General features: G+C 51.9%; 1 protein-coding gene across 4 annotated transcripts in view; it reads right to left on the reverse strand.

Annotated features, from left to right (window-relative positions):
* ZMYM3 (zinc finger MYM-type containing 3) overlaps positions 1 to 18,724 on the reverse strand; it is a 30,202-nt gene extending 11,478 nt beyond the window's left edge. Inside the window, exons 1-13 of one of the 4 annotated variants that reach the window (XM_090150424.1) lie at positions 18,643 to 18,724; positions 9,179 to 10,078; positions 8,467 to 8,507; positions 7,994 to 8,063; positions 6,906 to 7,194; positions 6,343 to 6,520; positions 5,711 to 5,923; positions 4,975 to 5,125; positions 4,294 to 4,409; positions 2,183 to 2,269; positions 1,713 to 1,863; positions 959 to 1,131; positions 370 to 535 (exon numbers count right to left, since the gene is read on the reverse strand). In XM_090150424.1, the coding sequence (XP_090006550.1) occupies positions 370 to 535; positions 959 to 1,131; positions 1,713 to 1,863; positions 2,183 to 2,269; positions 4,294 to 4,409; positions 4,975 to 5,125; positions 5,711 to 5,923; positions 6,343 to 6,520; positions 6,906 to 7,194; positions 7,994 to 8,063; positions 8,467 to 8,507; positions 9,179 to 10,064 (2,521 nt within the window). In that variant the 5' untranslated portion in view covers positions 10,065 to 10,078; positions 18,643 to 18,724. Of the gene's footprint in view, positions 1 to 369; positions 536 to 958; positions 1,132 to 1,712; positions 1,864 to 2,182; positions 2,270 to 4,293; positions 4,410 to 4,974; positions 5,126 to 5,710; positions 5,924 to 6,342; positions 6,521 to 6,905; positions 7,195 to 7,993; positions 8,064 to 8,466; positions 8,508 to 9,178; positions 10,079 to 17,525; positions 17,825 to 18,083; positions 18,203 to 18,642 lie in introns of those variants that run through there. The other 3 variants (XM_031594146.2, XM_090150423.1, XM_031594147.2) reach the window with 3 other exon arrangements.
* Between the last annotated feature and the right edge of the window lie 9 nt (positions 18,725 to 18,733).

Below are 18,733 nucleotides of genomic sequence, written 5' to 3' on the forward strand. Positions count from 1 at the left end.
GGGCTGCAGGTGGATTATCATGCCAAGCCACGCTGTCCCCTAACCCTGCATATCGAGCTCTCCGCTGGCAACATGAGGATGGAATCGCCCATTAAATCCCTGAGTATCCTCGCTAAGAGTGTGAGCTACAGGCAGCACGCTGGCACCGGCTCCTCCCGTCTGGGCCCTGTGTGTCATAGAACCATAGACGTTAGAGATGGAGAAGCCCCATTAGGTCCCACTCCGTCCTTTCCCCCCCAAGGGCCAGTGCAGGATTGTTCCCTAGCGTCTCATCCAGTCCCAGGCAGGAAGCTTCCACCCCTTGCTGTTCAGTCTTCCCTGTGTCTCTCAGACTGAGCTATGCAGGTCCCCTCCCTCCCTCCTACTCACTGTTCAGCAGGCTCTCGGGCCCCTTCTGCGTGTCCAGGTTGGGCTGGTTCTGTTGATTGTAAAATCGCAGCAGACACTGCTGGTTGCAGAAGTGTTTGATTTGCCCTCGCCAGTGGATGGTTTCCAGCAGCTTCCCCTGACGCTTGCAGGCATGGCACCGAGCTGCCTAAAGCCCGCATCAGCAGGAGAGAAACAACGAGTAACTAACCACACCCCCTCCGAGTGCAACACAACTCTCCAGTGAAAGGTGCACATGGCAAGGTGCTGTGAGCTTCCCCACAGCAGTGCCCTGCCAGTGCCAGCCGGGGTCTCCAGCGGTGCGAACTTCTCACTGCAGCACTAGCCGCGGATCCAGCACTGTGAGCTTCCTCAGTGCAGTGCTCTGGCAGGATCAGCTGGGGACTCCAGCTACGTGAGCTTCCCCGTAGCAGTGTCCCGTCATTGCCAGGCAGGACTCCAGCAGTGCCAGGTTCTCCGCAGCAGTGCCAGCCAGACTCCAGCAGTGCGAGCTTCCTCAGTGCAATGCCCACTTATCTGGGTGCCGTGCCCACCACAGCACTTAGCACAAGCTGCCAGTGCCAATACTGACCTTGAAGTACCAGAGCAAGTATTTGCTTTTGCAGTCTTCACTACAGAAGTCCCAGGTGCTGCCCTCCAGCTGCTCGGTGACCGCCCGCTGGCAGGTCTGAGAACAGTAGGTGCAGGTGATGCAGCACAGGCCCAGGTTCTTGGTGAAATCCTGTTTGTAAAGAAGCACACACCCTGCGGAGAAACAATAGGAGTGAAACCTTCCCAGGATGAACTGGGGGCCTCCCTGACCCAAACATGACCAGAATCCAGGTCTGCGGAGACAACAGAGCACACGCAACACACTGTAGGGAACAATCCAGCACTGGCCCCTGGGGCTGGGATAAGATGGGACCTCATGGGGACTTGCCATCTCTCACCTCCATGCTTCTAGGAAGAGTCTGACTCCAACCTCCTGTGTGCAGGAACCCAGCAGGCAGGGCAAGGCCAGGTCAGGCCAGCCCAGACGCAAGAGCGTAGAAGTGCATGATGACAGGAGGAGCGGAGCTGCCACCTGCTGTCTCCCCAGCCCCCAGAGAGAGAAAAGCTGTGAGAAAGCCCTCCCCAAGGACACAATGAACGGTAAAGATCTTGCCCTAGGGCCTGGCTGGACAGCAAGCCATCCCCACTGACAGTCCTCCCTTCACTGCATGGTGAGGCTCTCGCCCCAGGGCCTGGCTAGACAGTCTCCCCTCTGTTTCACTCCATGCTCTCTTCTCCTCCCCCAGCAAGGGCTGGCATGGGGGCTCTGCCTCTCCCGTGCCTTCCCCAAGTACCTTCGCTGCAGAAGTTCTTCTCCACCCCTGAGAAGCGGATCTTCTCATGCAGCAGCTTCTCCTGCTTGCAGTGCTCACACTGAGACACTACCCCACGTAGCCGCTTGAAGTCCTCACAGCAATCCTTGCAGCAGAACTGATACATCTTGTCCTGCCAAAAAGACCACCACCAGGTCAGGCAGGCTGGCAGAAAGTCCCCATGCTTCCCAGGGAAGCAAGACTACGGGTCTGAGACAAGTCCCCAGCTCCCCTGGCAGGGTTTGGCAGAGGAGGTCTCCTCCCACCCTTCTGACATGCTGCTGAACATCAGCAGAGCAGCATTCAGGCACATCTCCAGGCATGTCTCTGTAGCCAAGGCATTCAGAGCAATGGCTCAGAAAGGACTCTCCTTTGAGCAGGGAGAGGAAGAGCTCTGTGGTCCTCGCGGGGGTTGACCTCAGCCTCCACATTCCCCTGGGGAAAGTCCTCACCTGCCAGTCTAGGATCTCTGGCTTCCCGGTGAAAAGATTGTGGCAGTAATGGCAGTTCAGGTGGATCCCACCTTCCGGGCTGGTGTGCTGTAGAAGACAAAGACAGCTCATGGAGAGAGGGGCACACAGAGGGCAGCAAGCACCCGTTCTGCACTGCCACCAGTTGTCCTGTCTGCTCCACTGACCACAGCAGGCCATCTGCCCCTGCTCAGACCTGCGCTGGCTGCCACCGTCAGTGACTCACAGTCAGTCCATCAGATCACATCTCAAGCTCCTGGAGAGCAGATTCTTGAGTAATTCCACTTTGCTTCCAACGTACTGGGTCCAGTTCTTCTCCAGAAGGCATTTTCAGGCTCCCACCCCTCTGCACTGGAGCAGATGGTGGCTCCGCTGCCTCTTCTGAGACTTTCTCTGAAAGATCTTGAAGCCTGGTTTCCATTTTCAGGGTAATGTAACTTCAGAATTCAAGCAGCCATTCTCATCCCTTCTGCTAGATTAAAGAGCCATTTAATACTTGGTGTCTTGTCCACAGGGATATCTTCATTAATAAAGTCATCTTCCAGGTTTTCATTGTAATGATCTCAGATAAGGTGGTCTGTCAGTGCCATTTTTTTTTTTTTTTTTGAGGCTCTGTGCAATTTTGCAGCTTTTCTTCAGCATACTTCCTATTTTTCTTCAACATTAATAACAACTTGGGCATTGGATGAATATCCTTCCTACCTGTGCAGTATTTTAGGTAGATCTTTTGTTTCCTAGCCCCCTAACTGCTCACTTCCTGCTTTTCTGCTTGTTTTTACAATAACCAAATCCTTCTTTTCGTAGCTGTAAACTGAGGCACTCATGCTTAATGGCCAATGTGATGCAATCAAGAGGTTTTTCTCTAAATCCTTACTTTCCAGGACTCACATTCTAGCACTACCCGAGTAAGGCTGATCTTGCACTGAACTGTAAGTGCCCATTAGGAGGAACCAACCTTGCCAAGGAATTCAATTGCTTTGCTGTGTATGACTGCCCTGACCTCAGCATCACTTAACACTTCACCAGTTTTTGTTTCATCTGCAAAATTTTAGTACGCTTACTTTGACTTTATTTCCAGATGACTAATGAAGATGTTTGACTCCTTGGGCTTAAATACTGATCCCAGAGAAGCCATCCTGAAGCACTCCTTTCAGCGTTTTTTCTTTATCAAGTGTGTTCTGAGGTCTGTCAGTAAGATGAATCCTAATCCAGGTTACGCGTGGCTTTAATGTCATGTTACAATGCTGATTTTACATGGCAATAACTCCAACGTTTTGTGAAGTCTACAACTGTAAAGACATGTCAGCTACCCTCTATCCACACAACACGTGACCTTAGCAAACTATTACCCCATGATAAAAAAAAAAAAAGAATAGAAAAAGAAAACAATAACAAACAGACAAACAGACACTGCAACTGCCAGAAAATAACTTTCCTTCTCTAGATTCTCTAAGTTTTCTCAGTTGCCCAAGACATATCCTGGCCTAAGTTTCCCAGGTCTTCCTGGCTGTTGCTTTGTTCTTTGGCAACTGTACAAAACAAATATTCTTCCAGTTGCCTTTGAATACTATGAACATTTAATGTATACTCAAATTCAACACCAGAAAACTCAACATCATCAGCCAGGCCTTTAAGGACTATTAGACATGAGGTATCCAAGTCTGCTGGATGTAAGTTTTCAGACAACATGACCTAGAAGACTTCTGTTTCTTGGTGATCCCTGGCTCAGAGAGTAGCTCTGCCTCTTTCCATTCTAGCAGGTGTCCACGGTGCTTTGCTAGCTTACTTGCAGCACACTTGTAAGGCCACTGTGTTCCAAACTACTCATGCAATGCAGCTCTGTGCTGTATTCCTACGTGGCATAACCTGATAGACTGAATAGAATTACAGCCAGTCTTACTCCAAATGAAGTGATGGGAAGGTGGGGCCAAGACCAAGAAGTTAAGCAACTGCAGTCATTGGAATGCCTGTGCTCCAGTAGAGATTTTCTTATAGACACTCCCTGAGGAGCCTAAAGAAGCTGCAGCCTCTGCTATGTGTGAAAAGAGGCAAGAGCTCTAGGGCCCAGCCCAGCATGAAGGATTTTTCAGTACCTGGAATTTGGTCCAGCAGCTGGGGCTGCAGAATTGGTAGACAACCCGGTCTGTCTTGTTGTAATAGCAGGGTTCAGATAAACTCTTTCTGCAGAAGCTGCAGGGTCTAGGGGGACCTGATGAAACAGATAGGAATTGGTGAGGGCAGCAGCACAGGACATGGGTCTAGATTCTGAGGATGGCATGCAATCTACTCACTCATCCTCAGTCAAGCTATTACAAAAAACGAAGGGACAAGAACACCAGGAAACTAAGAGCACCAGATTCTGCTAGGACAGAAATGTTAAACATGGATAGAAAGCAGACTGGTTCAAATAAATGATACTGGCTATATGAAAATTTGGACAAAAACAGCTTGCAATACTTCCATCAGTCATCAGAGACCATACCCACTCCTGAACACAGTGGTAATCGATATAATGGGAAGGACAATGCCAGCACAGTGCGGTATTACAACTGCCTCCTGCATTCTTAAGAACAGCAACAGACACTATCCCTCAGCACTACAATGGCTACACATTGCAATGAGTACCTCTCTCTCCACATCTCTCTCATTTATCACCCTGGACTCCTCCCCAGACACCTTCCCACCTTCTTTCCAGTCTCATTCACAAGTAAGAAAAAGTACAAAGACAGGAGTTGAGTAGAGAAGTGACTAAACCCTTGTATGAGGGTCCTTACCAACCAAGCCCGACTGCTTCACTTTGTGGGAGGTAGTGCAGCAAATGGAGCAGAACAGTCCCATCTTGCCACTGCGATCCACATTGGGCAGCATGTCAAAGTTTTTGCACAGCGTCTTGCACCACATGCAAGGGTAGACTCGGGTGTTCTTCTGCAAACACAGAGCAGAACAGAGCTATCAGGGAGCCCTACACAGACCATGAGGTCCTATCCTCATACTCCATCCCACTACTGCATCCACCACAGAGCAGCTCTCCTGCAGGAAAGACCTGATGTGAGGAGCCAGGCTCACAGTCTGCAGGCTCAGGTTGTAGTCAAAAAACCTGCCTTTGGCACCCCTTCTTCTCACTTCTCTGGAAGGAATAAAAGGCTTGGAAGTCCCATCAGGACAATTAAATGAAGTTTACTCAGGCTACAGATACAACTAAGCTCTGGAGAGGCATCCAAAAGACGCCATCTCATGCTAACTGCATTTACCTATGGAACTGCCCTGTCCAGCTGTGTCCAAGAGTTTGACCTGTGCTTGGGTCCAAGATGGCCCCAACCAGTATAACTAAGTTCTGCTTCAAAGTTTCTTCACAGCAGTCTCTTAAGATATTTTGTCAGCAATAGAAGGCCAAGGAGGTTCAAGCTGCCTGCTACTGCATAAAGCGTTCTGTGCCAAACTGAAGAAAGGAGTTGAGTGTCCAAAGAGGAGCCCCCTTTCCTGCAACCCCCAGCAGCTGACTCCACACACCTTCTTGTAACTGTTGAGACAGCTAGAGTTGCAAAAGCGCTTTTGCTGGCCTTCATGGAAGAGGTACTCCACGGGCATGCCCTTATTGTATATATAAAGTCCACAGTAGTCACAACAGTTGGTTTTCAGCCCCTTGGTGGCTCGGAACTTGGTGAAGCAGGCGTCACTGCAAATGCGGTGAACTACATTCCCATTGCTGACCTCATGCTGGACCTGCAGAAACAATACTGCTGTCACTCTCACAGAACACTGTGGGCCTCTCTCCCACATATGCACCCTGCTACCACAACCCCTGGGAGAATAGGCTGTTACACTAAAACTCTGACAAGTGCCGTACTGGGAACTGCTGGGGACTCAGGCTGGCTTCCAGCCAAAAGCCAGCAGAGCAACTGGGAAGGTGGAGTGGCAGAAAGCAACGATCTGCAGGGTGGGGAGAAGCAGAAGCCTTATTTCTGGGAATAAGAGCTGCCTCACAGTAAGAAGGAAAAATGTGGGACTGAGTCCAAGGCAGTTCTGGAACTAAGGCTTCACACCATGGGAGAACCCAGCAAATGCGCAGTACCAGTAGGGCCAAGGGCTGGAGGTCACAATAACCAGATCCAGGACAAGAGAAAGACAAGAGATTTGCTTACCTCACCAGGTTTATGGCAGACACTGCAACGGATGGTGTCTGAGGGGTCTGCAAACTGAGGTGCTGGTCTCTGTTGCTGGGCCTCATAGAGGGAGAGGCAGACGGAGGTGCAGAACTCATGGAAAGAACCACCTGAACCAATTTGGGCAACCACAGAATCCCTGGTATTCCAGATCTCCCTGGGGATCAAAAGGAGATTTGTTAGCACAAGAACACACCAGTCCTGCCACTAAGCAAACTGCAGTGAAGGAAATTTCTGTTATCCCAAGGGAGTGACAGGAATTGTCCCACATGAGCCTCTGTCCCAGCCCAGAGGGGTGGTGCCTGAAACATGCAAGAGTTTGTTTTGCAGACAGGGATAAAGGGAATTAAGCTAAGTAGGGAGAGACAATGAGTAACGTAAAGGGAGTGGAGGGAGGAGAGGATGCATGAAGACATGGGGTGACAGCTGGCAGAGGAAGAGTGACGTGGGTGACAAAGGAAACATGGGAGTCACGGGGTTGTGGGGAAAATGCACTGGGTCACAAGCACAGAATCATTGAGGAGAGGGGAAAGATCACACACTTTTTACAGAAGGTGCATATCTTCTTGCCATGTGGTCTTCTTGAGAAGGTGGTGAGACAGGAGCTGGAGCAAAAGAGCTGAGGGAGTCCTTTCCGTTGGTAGGCAGTCTGGCCCTTCTGCAGCGGGGTCCGGCAGTTGGCACACGTCATCTTAGCGACAGAACGGGCAGCTCTCTGAGCTATCTGAGTGCGCAACGACATGCGAGTCGAGCGGCGGGTACGGAAAGGAACAAAATCCTCATCGTTGGGATCATCCACCATTGCATCAGAATCTTCATCAGAGACCGGAACTGCAAAACAGCAAAGAGATTCTCCGTTAAGAACTACGACAGAGTTGTGACATTGGAAGCATGCTGGGGCTTTCTGGGGTCATCTTTCTGCAGTTGGTTTATGCTTTGTACCTTCCTAAGCAGAATGATAAAGAGACCCTGAAAAGATACTCTGCTGGAATTGGAGATGAGTTGGAAGGTCCTTAAGCAAATTGGTCTTAAGTTCCTCTCTAGGAAAAGTCATAAGGTGGAGCAGATGCCTGAAGTGTAAACATTACAACAGAAAGCCCTATAAGAACCAGTAAACATTAAAGGGAACAAGCTGGATCACCAGCCACTTCTCCAGCACAAACAGACAACGACTGACCAACAGTAAAATGTAAGAAAATATCAGTGCAACACTCGACATAACAGAGGACAGAGATTTCTTGTATTTTTACAGGTAAGCCCCCAAAATGCAACCTTCATTCAGACAGCCTGATAGCATAGAGGGGAAGGAAGAAATGTTCTGACTGAGGAAATGGACGATGGGTTTCCTGGGAACATCCCCGGAGTTTCACCCTATTATTAGTTGATGCTTATTGTCTATAAACCACTGCAAAAATACTGCAACTCTCCGCTCCCTTACCCTGAGAAAGTAAGGCAAGTGTCCTGAAATGGAAACTCTAGGGGTGAAGGAACCTGAACTATGTAACAGGAACATCTAAATGAAAGCTCCAAGGTCCTTACTCCCTGTTCACAAAACAAACTGCCTGTTTGCACTGGGTTCAGGTCCTGTTCTAGGGCTGAACAAGGGTGGTGGCCGATGCTGATTACTCACTGCTTTCAGCAGAGTTCACAGTTTCAGGCCTGGCACTTTCTGATCTTCTGGCTCGTTCACTTCTTTTCTCCTAGAAGAGATTCAGGAAATTTTTAGACTAACCATTTGCCAGGACAACAATGGATAAATATCCCAGATCAGTGTGCAGTTTCTATTTCTGAGCTTTAAATTCCCACTAACTAGGCTGAAAAGGGGCAAAACTCCATAGATATCCAACAAGAATTGGCCACGTGGGGGAGAGAGGGGAAAGCAGCCTCATGGGAATTATGTTCCATCTAGGGGTGGCAGGGACAGATACACTGAAGCCACATGTACAGCACAGTGGCAGTACATAGGGATCACTCCCTCACTGCAGACATGTAAACTCCCTCCCACAGGGCTGATGAGACAGCCAGTGTCTCTCAATGAGACTGGCAACAGTCAGCCACCCTCAGTGTTCCCACAGCATACGTACTTGACTGTATTCTCCTCACCTTCTCAGTTTGGGGCACACTCCCCTTCCGAGACAGGCCTTCTGCAACAGAAGCACAGAAGAAACTTTAATCTGATATCTTGCTTTTGTCCAACAGAAGAGAACTGATGTGGTTCAAATGCAGCAGCCCTTTGGGTCAGTCTACATATATAACCTCAGACAGAGCCAGCTATTCTGGTGGTGTTTAGACAGAGTAAAGCTCCTAAAACCACCACTTGTAGGTACAGATAAATACATGTGGTCTGGGAGAAGTCCTTACAGGAGAGACCTTCCTGCATGCAGAAGGCTGGGCAGCTGCCTCCAACTGCATGACTGTGGGGACTGAACACATCCTGAGGATGGCCAGCTTGGACAGTGGGACTTCACCTACTGGAAATCCTCATCTCCAAAGAAGACTCCAAGGATGAGGAGAAAGATGTGCAGCAGCAGCTTTATCAGAGAAACTCCTAGCTAACACAAGCACTAAAAATCAAAGTTAAAGCTATGAAAATCAGAGTGAGAGCTTGTGCACACCAAAAGAACAGCTTCCAGAACATTAATCCAGATAAGTGAGACACTGCTCCCATATTTAGTCCATCTGTAACATCACTGATTTCCAAGGTAAAGGAAGACAGGAAAAGCTGGAGCTCAGAACACTCTCCACCTTCAGAGGAGTGCAGTCTAGCAGCCTTCTGAGCAAGAGGAAGCCAAGTCCTGCAGAAACAACAACCTACCTGCTGGTAATGCGGCATCCTCTGCCCTCAGTCCAGTGCTTTCTCTCAGTGAGTTGTTCTCATCATCATTCCATTCCTCTGCTTTCTTTTCCTGTGCGGGTTCAGAGGGCAGAGCTGCCATACTGCTGTCTGGGCTCAGCTCCACCTCTGCGTCCCCCGGCAGTCCTTCCCTCTGCACAGGTGAGCTTTTCCTTGGTGCCTTCAACCTCGTCTTTTTTGGCTGTTTAAGGCTGAGTTGTGGAGGGGCTAACGGCGGACTCGAGGGTTGTGCTGTGGTTTCTTCTGTGGCTGGGGCACTGCTGAGGTCTCCAGAGTCAGGAGCAGGCTGTGGCGGTGATTCAGGGCCGTTTTCATCAGACAGTGCAGGAATAGCAGCAGCACCATCTTCCTTTAGGTCCCCAGAATTAGTTTTTGGTGCATTTTCTCTTTCTTTCTGTGTTTCTGGAACAAGGGCTTCTTTAGAGATGGCAGAGGAGTCCCCCATCCCACCCTCCCCATCCTGGGAAGGCTGTGTCTTACACAGCTCATCCAGATCCTCTGATTTATTTAGCTCCACCGAGCCAGCAGTTCCATCCAAGTCACCTAACACATCAGGTTTCTCCAGGACGTCCAACACAGTACTGGGTTTATCTAGACTGAGGTCATTTGATTTGTTTTGTTCAGACAGGCTGTCTCCTTCCTCCTGAAGGCCCAAGTCCCCGTCTACAGTCATTTGCTTGGACTGATCCCAGTCTGGGGGCCGAAGAACTGAAGCTTCCTGGGTTGAAGCCGTCTGGGAGCCCAGGAGATCCTCCCCAAACTCCATGTCAGCAGGAAGATCACCAATAAGTGGTTTGTCAGGCAGAGACAGGGGGTCCAGAGACCCCGAAATTTCACTAGAATCCATTTAGATGATGACAACTGGAAACGAGAGAGAGATTTGCAAGTTAATGAAAACCAATCTAACGGTGCATGAATTGCCTACTCTTCTGAACACTGCTGGAGTAAACCAAGGGCTGGCAGGATTGCTAGCAATACCCAGGACACCGGCAAATCAATCACAGCTCTTGTGAGGTTACAAAACTCTGAAGCCAAAAAGCAGCAGCAAGACACAGCAGTTCAGCAAAGCCAATCTTTCAGAACTCTCTCTACCATCCGCACCCCTCACCACGGCGTGGCAAACAGACTTGCTTATGATAAAGGACACAGTGGGATACCAGAAATTACTTGGAGTTCAGGAGGTTTCTCACAGCCATTCTGTGGTGCATAACAGCCTGTTCTCTGCCTTCTGCTGTGTTTCACCAGACTCAAATGATGTGGCCTCTCCTTTCTCCTGATCTTTTAGCATGTAGCTAACCTATCTTCCCAAATATCTTTACTCTTGAAACAGAGGCAGAAATAACTTCTTTATATCTCTGTAGTCTGAGTCTTGAACAAGACAGGGTGTGACAAGACACAGAAATTTTGTCAGAGGACAGACATAAACGATCTTATAACTTAACTACAGCTATAATGCAGCCCCATAACCCATACTCAGACAGGGAACAGCAAGAAAAGACTAAGCCAGAGCTGGAGGAAATTCTGGAGGGTGGCAGAAAGGAAAGTGGAAAAGCCCACGTTATTAAAAGCAGCCATAAGAGGAAGAACGTAGTGAAGTAGGCATGAGCATGCAATGCAGTCAGGAAGAAAGAGCAGCGTGGCTGTGCATGGCATTCACACAGGGAGGTGTGATGCTCACTGCACCAGCAGACGACCAAAGCCACAGCCCAGCTCTGAAACCAGCAGCACTGCCAGGCAGAGAGGCCAAGAAAGGTGAGGCAAGAAAGCAGTTACATTCATATCAGCTAATAATGCACTATGTCTCCACAAAAAGATAAAAGCTGAAGAAGGAAAGGGAGCTGGATTCTGCAAGTGGCAATGCAGAGCATGAACTGATGGAGCGTCACGTCCCCAAAACAGGCTGAACTCCACACTATGGGGAAGGAAGGCAATGTAATCAGAAGACATGGCAACAGCCTATTCCCTTATCAGGATCATTCTAATCCTAAATTTGGCACTGTTTTGAGCTCTGAAGCAGAAAATTCAGTATTGCTGCTTGTTTGGGCTTATATGAGCACGGTTCATCTATACCATTAAAGAAGGAAGGATGAAATAATCTCAGTGGTGATGGCTGATCGGATCTCCATATCCTTCCCTCTGAAAGGATCACCAAGGCTCACTCACAGGTGGTTCACTCAGAACTAAATAGGAAATATTTGGATAGAGAACGTACCCGACTTCTGAATCTCATTCAAGCAGGGCTTGGGGAATTGTATTCTATAGGTCATTATCTCGTTGTTTTATCTAAAAAACATAGCGACATTTTCTGCTTCAGCAACAGATAAGCACAGAAGTTGTCATCTTCAGCATCTCAGCAAATTTCATCACTAAGGACTGATTATTCCATTCGTTTCCTCCAGCTACACAAGAGACAAAGCCTCCAGAATGAGCCAATCTCACAGCAATGCAGAACATAATGTGTGCTTTAAGGTGGATGACAGAAAGAAGAACAAAGCAAAATAGAAGCAGAGACGTTTGAAAGGGAGGCCGTGAGGATTTGAAGCCGGTGAGAATCCTCTCCAGATCAATGTGTTTTCTGCTGTTCCAAATAGAAACAGTGCTTCCTTCTGGAAGCTGTCCCCTGCCCACATGTCCAGACAGACAGCAGACCTTACAGCAATACAGCAGGAAGGTCGAGCCACACAAATGAACAAAGAAAGTTGATTCACACCCTTTGCACAAGTCTGCAGTGAACCACTGAGGTGATGTTCCTGCAGTATGGAGAGACCCTGGGAAAAATTCTGGAGCATAAGGAATCCAGAGGACAGTGCAACAGCCTATGAAAACCTACCAACTTGCTGTGCTACCCACGTGCTCTTCAAATAGACTGACAGCACGTGGTTTCAACAGTGTAAGCCCCAGCACTGCCTTCAGGCTCTGGCCTATTCAAATACCTCATTTCTATTCCCACCAAGAATGGATACCTGGGGAGAGAGCATAAGAAACAGAACAGGGTCATCAGCTGCTGAAGAACTGCTTGGATTGAGCTGCACTGAGAACATCTCTGGACAAATCCTCTATGGATTTGCTGTGAAGCAGTTTATGCTGTGCATCTCCAAAAGTTCCCGCTGCAATTTGTTCTGCAATCTGCCATTTTGTTCTAAAAAGAAGTTTCTGTGCTGCAGCAGAAACCCATGACAAGGAGATACGGAAGCGGAGAGGTGCTGACTTTTGCCATATTTATAATAATCTGGAAAAGCTGAGGAAGTCTGCGTGGTGATGGACCCACGTTACATGCTGCAAGTAGTTTGGGTGGGAAAGGAGGAATGTCTCTGCCCATCACTCAAACCCTGTCTCCCTGACAGCACCCTTCACCGTGACTTTTAGCTGCCAGCTGCTCAGGATCAAGAAGGCAGCCCATAGGACAGGAGAGAAGGATGCTTTCCAGCCTTGTCGGCTGCTCTGAAGCTGAACTCTACCTGAGAAAATGAGAGCTGCTGAGCTGCAGCAAGGTAAGAAACACTGCTTTCATTTGCCCCAGGCTTTCCAATTCATCCAGACTTTCTGCTGAGCTTCACAGCGAGTCATGCTGCCAACTGAATGTGAACTTCACCTCCTGGTAAGGTCTCTTCTCACTAACTCCAACAGACGAATAATAGCTTATTGTTTCTGGCAGATGCTGAAATGATCTGCCACATTTCTACCTTCTTTTTCATTCTGTCTGCCTGAAATCCTCCTGCTTTCCAGCCACATAGCTGGCAACAAGGGAAGCACACTGGAGCACGACTCTGCTAAAAAGAAGAGACTGCTGAAATCCTGCTCATCTGCAGAGGGTGCGACTGCCCCACTGAATATTTGGGATCTCCTCACTTGGGACTTGGCACCATCCTCTCCAGAATAGTCAGCAAGTGTAACTCCGGGGAACAGTAAGCTGAGGGTGAAGCCCTCTGCACAACAGCACAGTGCTTCTCAGGCAGCACCCACAGCTTCCAAAGAGGCCGTGGGATTCCACCAACATGAACCGGCATGGGGTGTAGCTCAGAACATCAAACCCAACACGTGTGAAAGAGCAGACCTGCCCAGCTTTCCACCAAAGACAGGGCACAAGGGTCTTCTCTTGGACCAGAAAGCTTTATGGGGACAGCAAGGAACACCTGGGGACTAGCTTATTAAAAACAGTATGAGAGACATCACTGGTGCTGTAACAGCACAGATCTTCCACATCTGAGTGTCTTTATTCAGCTGACTGTTAGCAGGGGAATACATGGCCTACCTGGAAAAAATGAGGAGCCACCACCAAATATTTAATTAAAATCAGAAAGTGAGAAAAAATAAAGAATAATGTTGTTATTCCCTCACAGTGCAGCGAATACCTCCAAACCTCTGCTGCATGCAGAAGGGCACAGCTGCCTTGCAACTGCCTTCCTCCAGCACAGGGGCAGCGACCACAGGGTGCACATCCCACCCTGCTGTCACCAACCACACACTCACCAGCATGGTCCTGGGCAGCACGTCTTCATTAACTATTGCACCTTGAATGACAGATATGGTAAAAGCTCACTTCATCACAGCCATTTATCTGAGTTTATCCAGGCAGTTTATAGGCCTCCAGATTGAAGCACTGCAAACATTTATTACAGATTGGCTAACTCATTTTAAAGCAAATTAATTTATAAAGAATCGCCAGGGAACCACGTGTGCTGCTACAGACAGGCTTCAGTCTAGTGAAAATTCTCCAGAAAGGAATAGAATGTCATTATTCAAAGCACACGCCACCACTGATGCCATCCAAACCTGCTGCCACACCGCACTATGTGAAGCCATCACCATCTCCTTGAAGACAGATGCTGGAAGAACTGGGATCTTAACACCTTCCAGTGGTAAACCTACTTCATTATGGAAAGAAATGGGGAGATGTGACACACCTACAAATGATAATTAAAGAAAAAAAAGGTCTTCAGCAAAGGAGTCTTCAGAATGACAGACAAATGCACAAGAAGACTCCAAGGGTTGCAAGTCAAAGCTGGACAACCCCTGCAGCCTCAAGACACCAATAATGGCTGCCTAACAGCCCCAAACCAGGGGGCAAAGACCAAAGCCAGACTTTTCTCCATCAGGAGCACCAGTTTAGGGTGCAGGCCTTCGGCTTATAGGGCTGGAGGACCTCTCCTACAAAGAAAGGTTGAGGGAACTGGGCTTGTTTAGATTAGAGAAGAAAGGCTCTGGGGAGACCTCATTGTGGCCTTCCAGTACTTGAAGAGAGCTTATAAACACGAGGGGAAACGGGTGTTTGTGAGAGTGAATAATGATAGGACGAGGGGGAATGGTTTTAAAGTGAGACAGGACAGGTTTAGGTTGGATATTAGGAGGAAGTTTTTCACCCAGAGGGTGGTGAGGCACCGGAACAGGTTGCCCAAGGAGGCTGTGGATGCCCCCATCCCTGCAGGCATTCAAGGCCAGGCTGGATGTGGCTCTGGGCAGCCTGGTCTGCTGGTTGGTGACCTGCACATAGCAGGGGGTTGGAAGTAGATGAGCATTGTGCTCCTTTGCAACCCAGCCCATTCTATGATGCTGTGACAGCAGTCATCCACAGCAGCAAGAGGGCCCAAACCTTCCAACGCAGAGCAGGGGAAGCTGTAAAACACCAAGGGTTCCCTGCCAATTCCTCAAAGGCAGGACCAGCCAGACTAGATTTTGATCTCGCGTTCCAAAATGACATCTCAGCTTCAAGCAAGAGAAAGGTAAGTTTCCAAATTCTTGAAGAATTGTCTGAAATTACATTGACCAGAAGACTTCTTACAACACTTCAGAGATACCTGCCTACGTTCCACAGGCATCATCATCTGCTATTAATCCAACACTTCTGTAACAGCACTAAACCCTAAGACAACAAAAACAAGCACACTTATCCATCAGGGATGCCATCCTGGTGGCGGTTTGAAGCTGCTCGGATGCTTTCACATCTTTTCCTGAGACCAGCATCCCCCAGGCTGTAAGTGTCAAGGCCCTGCAGCAGAGAAACGAGCAACAAGTCTACGTGCAGTCCAACACAACCTTCTTTGTTTAGTCGTGTTAAGGCAGAGGCCTTAGCAGTTAACACCTGGCGTCTGGAGAGCAATTCAGCTTCAAGAACCAACTCCACTCAGAGATCAGGTCAGAGAGCAAAACTCCTGCTACTTGTACTGCTCTGTGTCTGCAGAATGAACAAGCAGCACTGCTTCCAAGACTCACCACTTGCCACGTGACAATGTCTGTCAAATCCCTGTTATACACAAGGGGTTAAAAACCTGTGTGAGCACCACCTGATGCCTAGCAAAAAAAGCAAGGAGGTGCACAGCACAATTGAGCAGCACCTGATGAGGCTGCCTTAAAGATGTTAAGGTGCTGATTAAAAGACAGAAATGGAGATTGGTCCAAGAAAAATGCCCATCTCCCTTCCTGTTGCTAAATGCTGCTGGAGCACATCACAGCACCCAACACAGCCTTGGACTTCCCCACAGAAGCCACAGCCACCTGGAGTGGGAGAGGGGAGTTCCACGCACAGCAAATGATTGGGAACTGTAATGGACATGAGGGCACAAACAGCTCAGCCCCAGAGTTCCTCAGAGCTCAACAAGACAAAGTCCCCAGCAGCCTCCTCTGAAGGCAGCTCCGCTGTGAGCAGCTGGAACAGACCTGAAGCCCATTCCATCCTCCTGCTGTTTTTTGACTGAAACTTATTATGGTGGGGAGAGGAGACAACAGGAGAGAATTCTCAGGGTGAATGTACCTGTGAGAGCAAAAGAAAGTTTTGCTTTAGTGAAGCCTTAGAGATCCAAAACGAGTGAAGCGCAAGATGAGATGCAGGCAGCCCTTCCTGCAGTCCCAGGTTCCTCTGCAAGGTCCTCACCGTTGGGTCCCCTAAAAGCTGTGTCAGCCTTGGGATGCTTCACTCCTGTGCAGCTGTAAAACTGACTGCAGTGATGCTGCACTGTACAGACCAATGGCTGAGTCCAAAGAGGGCTGGGAGGACGGTCTCAAGCACTGCCCTTTCCCAACCTATGCTGCCAGCAGGGGAAGGAAGAAGTTTGCACTTTGAACATGCTACCAAGATTAAAACAATGATATCCTAACACAATCTCCATTCAGATAACAAGACTAATTGTCATAGCTGCAGCCAACCACATTCTTTCCTCATTTTGCTTTCACCACTTTCTACACAAGAGGCTTCTGATAGCACATGTGTCCCTCAGGGCCGTGCATCCCCAAACCACTGGCCACCAAATATCCTCACAAGGATCTGCACCCCAAGGCAGGCAGTGGGCTCAGCCTCGGCCCCTCGCTCTGTGCCAGGGCTGCCAAGAGATGCCCTGCTATCATGGTTTGTCAATGGCTGTGCCAAGCTGCATCCCCCAAACGAAAGGGAAGTGTGGGCAGAGGATGTGAGTGCAGCAAGCAGAGCCACGAGCTGCTGGGTGAGAGGTGGCAGCCCTGGGGGAGGGGACTGGGATCGGAGGGCAATCTGAGAGAAGGCAGATCTGAAGTCTTCTTGGGGAATGCAGCGGCAGCGAGAGATAAATACATCACAGCCTTGAATGAGAGCTAGGGCTGAGGGAAGGGAAGAGCAGGAATGGAGCAGCTCATCACAACCGCAGACCCCAGAGACCATTTCTGAGCATGGGGCTGAGCCTCCCGTCCCCACCAGCACTCCACGCTGACCCCATCGAGCGATCTCAGAGCTCAGCCCGTCCCCGTGCGGCCACACGCAGCTCCCAGCCCTGTCAATGCCAGCCAGAGGCAGGGCCGTGGCACCGGCACAACCTAACGGGGCAACGCACGGGGCTCAGGAGCCTCCCGCACCCTTCTTGCGGGCAGACAGACAGACAGACAGACAGACGCCGTGCCCAAGGAACCACGCGCGCCGGGCCGCACTCCCATTAGCAGAGCGCTGGCTGCGTGCGGGCACGCCCGGCCTCAGCGCGACGGAGAGCACCGCCCCGTGGTGGCCGCGAGGGGGCGCTGCCGCACCGAACTGCCCCCTCCCCACCCCCCCGCCCTAGGGCGCCCCCCAGCGGCCACCACCGGCAGGGGCGCTTACAGCCGACCCCGCCCCCTCGCCCAGCGGCAACCCCTCCTCCTCCCGCGGGGCGAGCGCCCCGCCCCCCATCCTGCGGGGGGACCCCGCCCCCCACCCGGACCCCGCTCCGCACGCGCCCGCCCCGCCCCCACGGGCGAGCAACGGCCCCCCACCACAGGGCGCCTCGACGTGATCGCCGCACCCCGCGCCTTTAAGACCTCGGTCCCGCGCTGCCCGCACGGAGGTGCTCGCGGGCGGCGGCGCCGCTCGTACCTGGGGCTGCCCAGCGCTGCGCCGCCCGTTTTGCCCAGAGCCCGGATTCGGGTCGCGGCCCCTTTAAATGGAGGCGCCGCTCGGAGCCCTCAGCGCGCCGCAGCCCGGGGTGGGGGGGAGACAGCTCCCCATTGGCTGCGCCAAGCGAGGGACGGATCCCCATTGGCTGCGGCGGGGCCGGGGCTCGCGAGACTGGCCGCTGAGCGGCGGCCTCGAAAATGCGGAACGGAACGCGAGCCCGGGAGCGGCGCGGCAGCCCCGCACTCCGCCGGGCGGACGGAAAACCCGGAGCGGAGTTTCTCGGAGAAGCGGGGCCGCGCGAAGCGACAGCGCGGAGCCGAGCGCGGGCATCGGCCGCACCCCGGCGGGGGCACAGCGCGGCGCGGGGGACGCGGCGCGGGCCGGAACGGGGCGCCTCGATCCCCGCAGGGCTGCCTGCACGGCGCGGAGCGTATCGCCGTCCCGCTCCCCCCCCCCCCGTTAACCCTCTCGCCGCACGGCCCCGACTCCGCCACCGCCCCGGGTGGCCCGGCCCGGCCGCTCCGCTCCCGCCTCTACCTCCGCGCGGGAGGAGCCCCCCGGCCCGCTCCGGGCGCCGTCGCCACCGCCGCCTCCCCCGGAGCTGGAGCGTCTCCCCGGGGCGGTGAGTGACAGCGCGGCCGGGCGGGGCTTCCGCGGGGGCCCGGGACACGGCACCGCCCCCGGGAGGGGCAGCCCCCGGCCCGCGCCCGCCGCCCGCGCCCCGCCCCCACCGCGACGCCCCCGCCGCGGACCGCCCTCCCCCCACAGCGACGCCCCCCGCCCGGACGCCCCCGGGTTCCCCGCCCCGCCTCGGGACGCTGCCCGCAGCCACCTGCCGCGCCCGGAGCCGCCGGCTCGCTTTTTGTCTCCGGGGAGCGGGGCCGAGGCGGGCGGAGGCGAGGAGGACGCCGTGAGGGCTGCGAGCCGCCCGAGCGCTGCGTGTCGCTGAGGGAAGCGGAGGGCTTTATTGAAAGGCTGCGGACCGAACGCGAGCACCTGCGGCCGCCCCGCGGAGCCCCGTGGCCGACGACGGTCCCCGGAGGCCCCGCGGTTCCGCGAGGAGACCCCAGGTTCCACTCGGGCTTCGGGTACTTACGGGCCGGGCCGCCCCGCTCCCCTCACGGCGTTCCCGCCACCCGGCCGGGCACGCGCGCGCGGCTGTGAGGAGAGCGGGGGGGGCACCGCGC

This window comes from Phasianus colchicus, chromosome 14 (genome assembly GCF_987193195.1).
Source record: "Phasianus colchicus chromosome 14, bPhaCol1.hap1.1, whole genome shotgun sequence".
NCBI lineage: Eukaryota > Metazoa > Chordata > Aves > Galliformes > Phasianidae > Phasianus > Phasianus colchicus.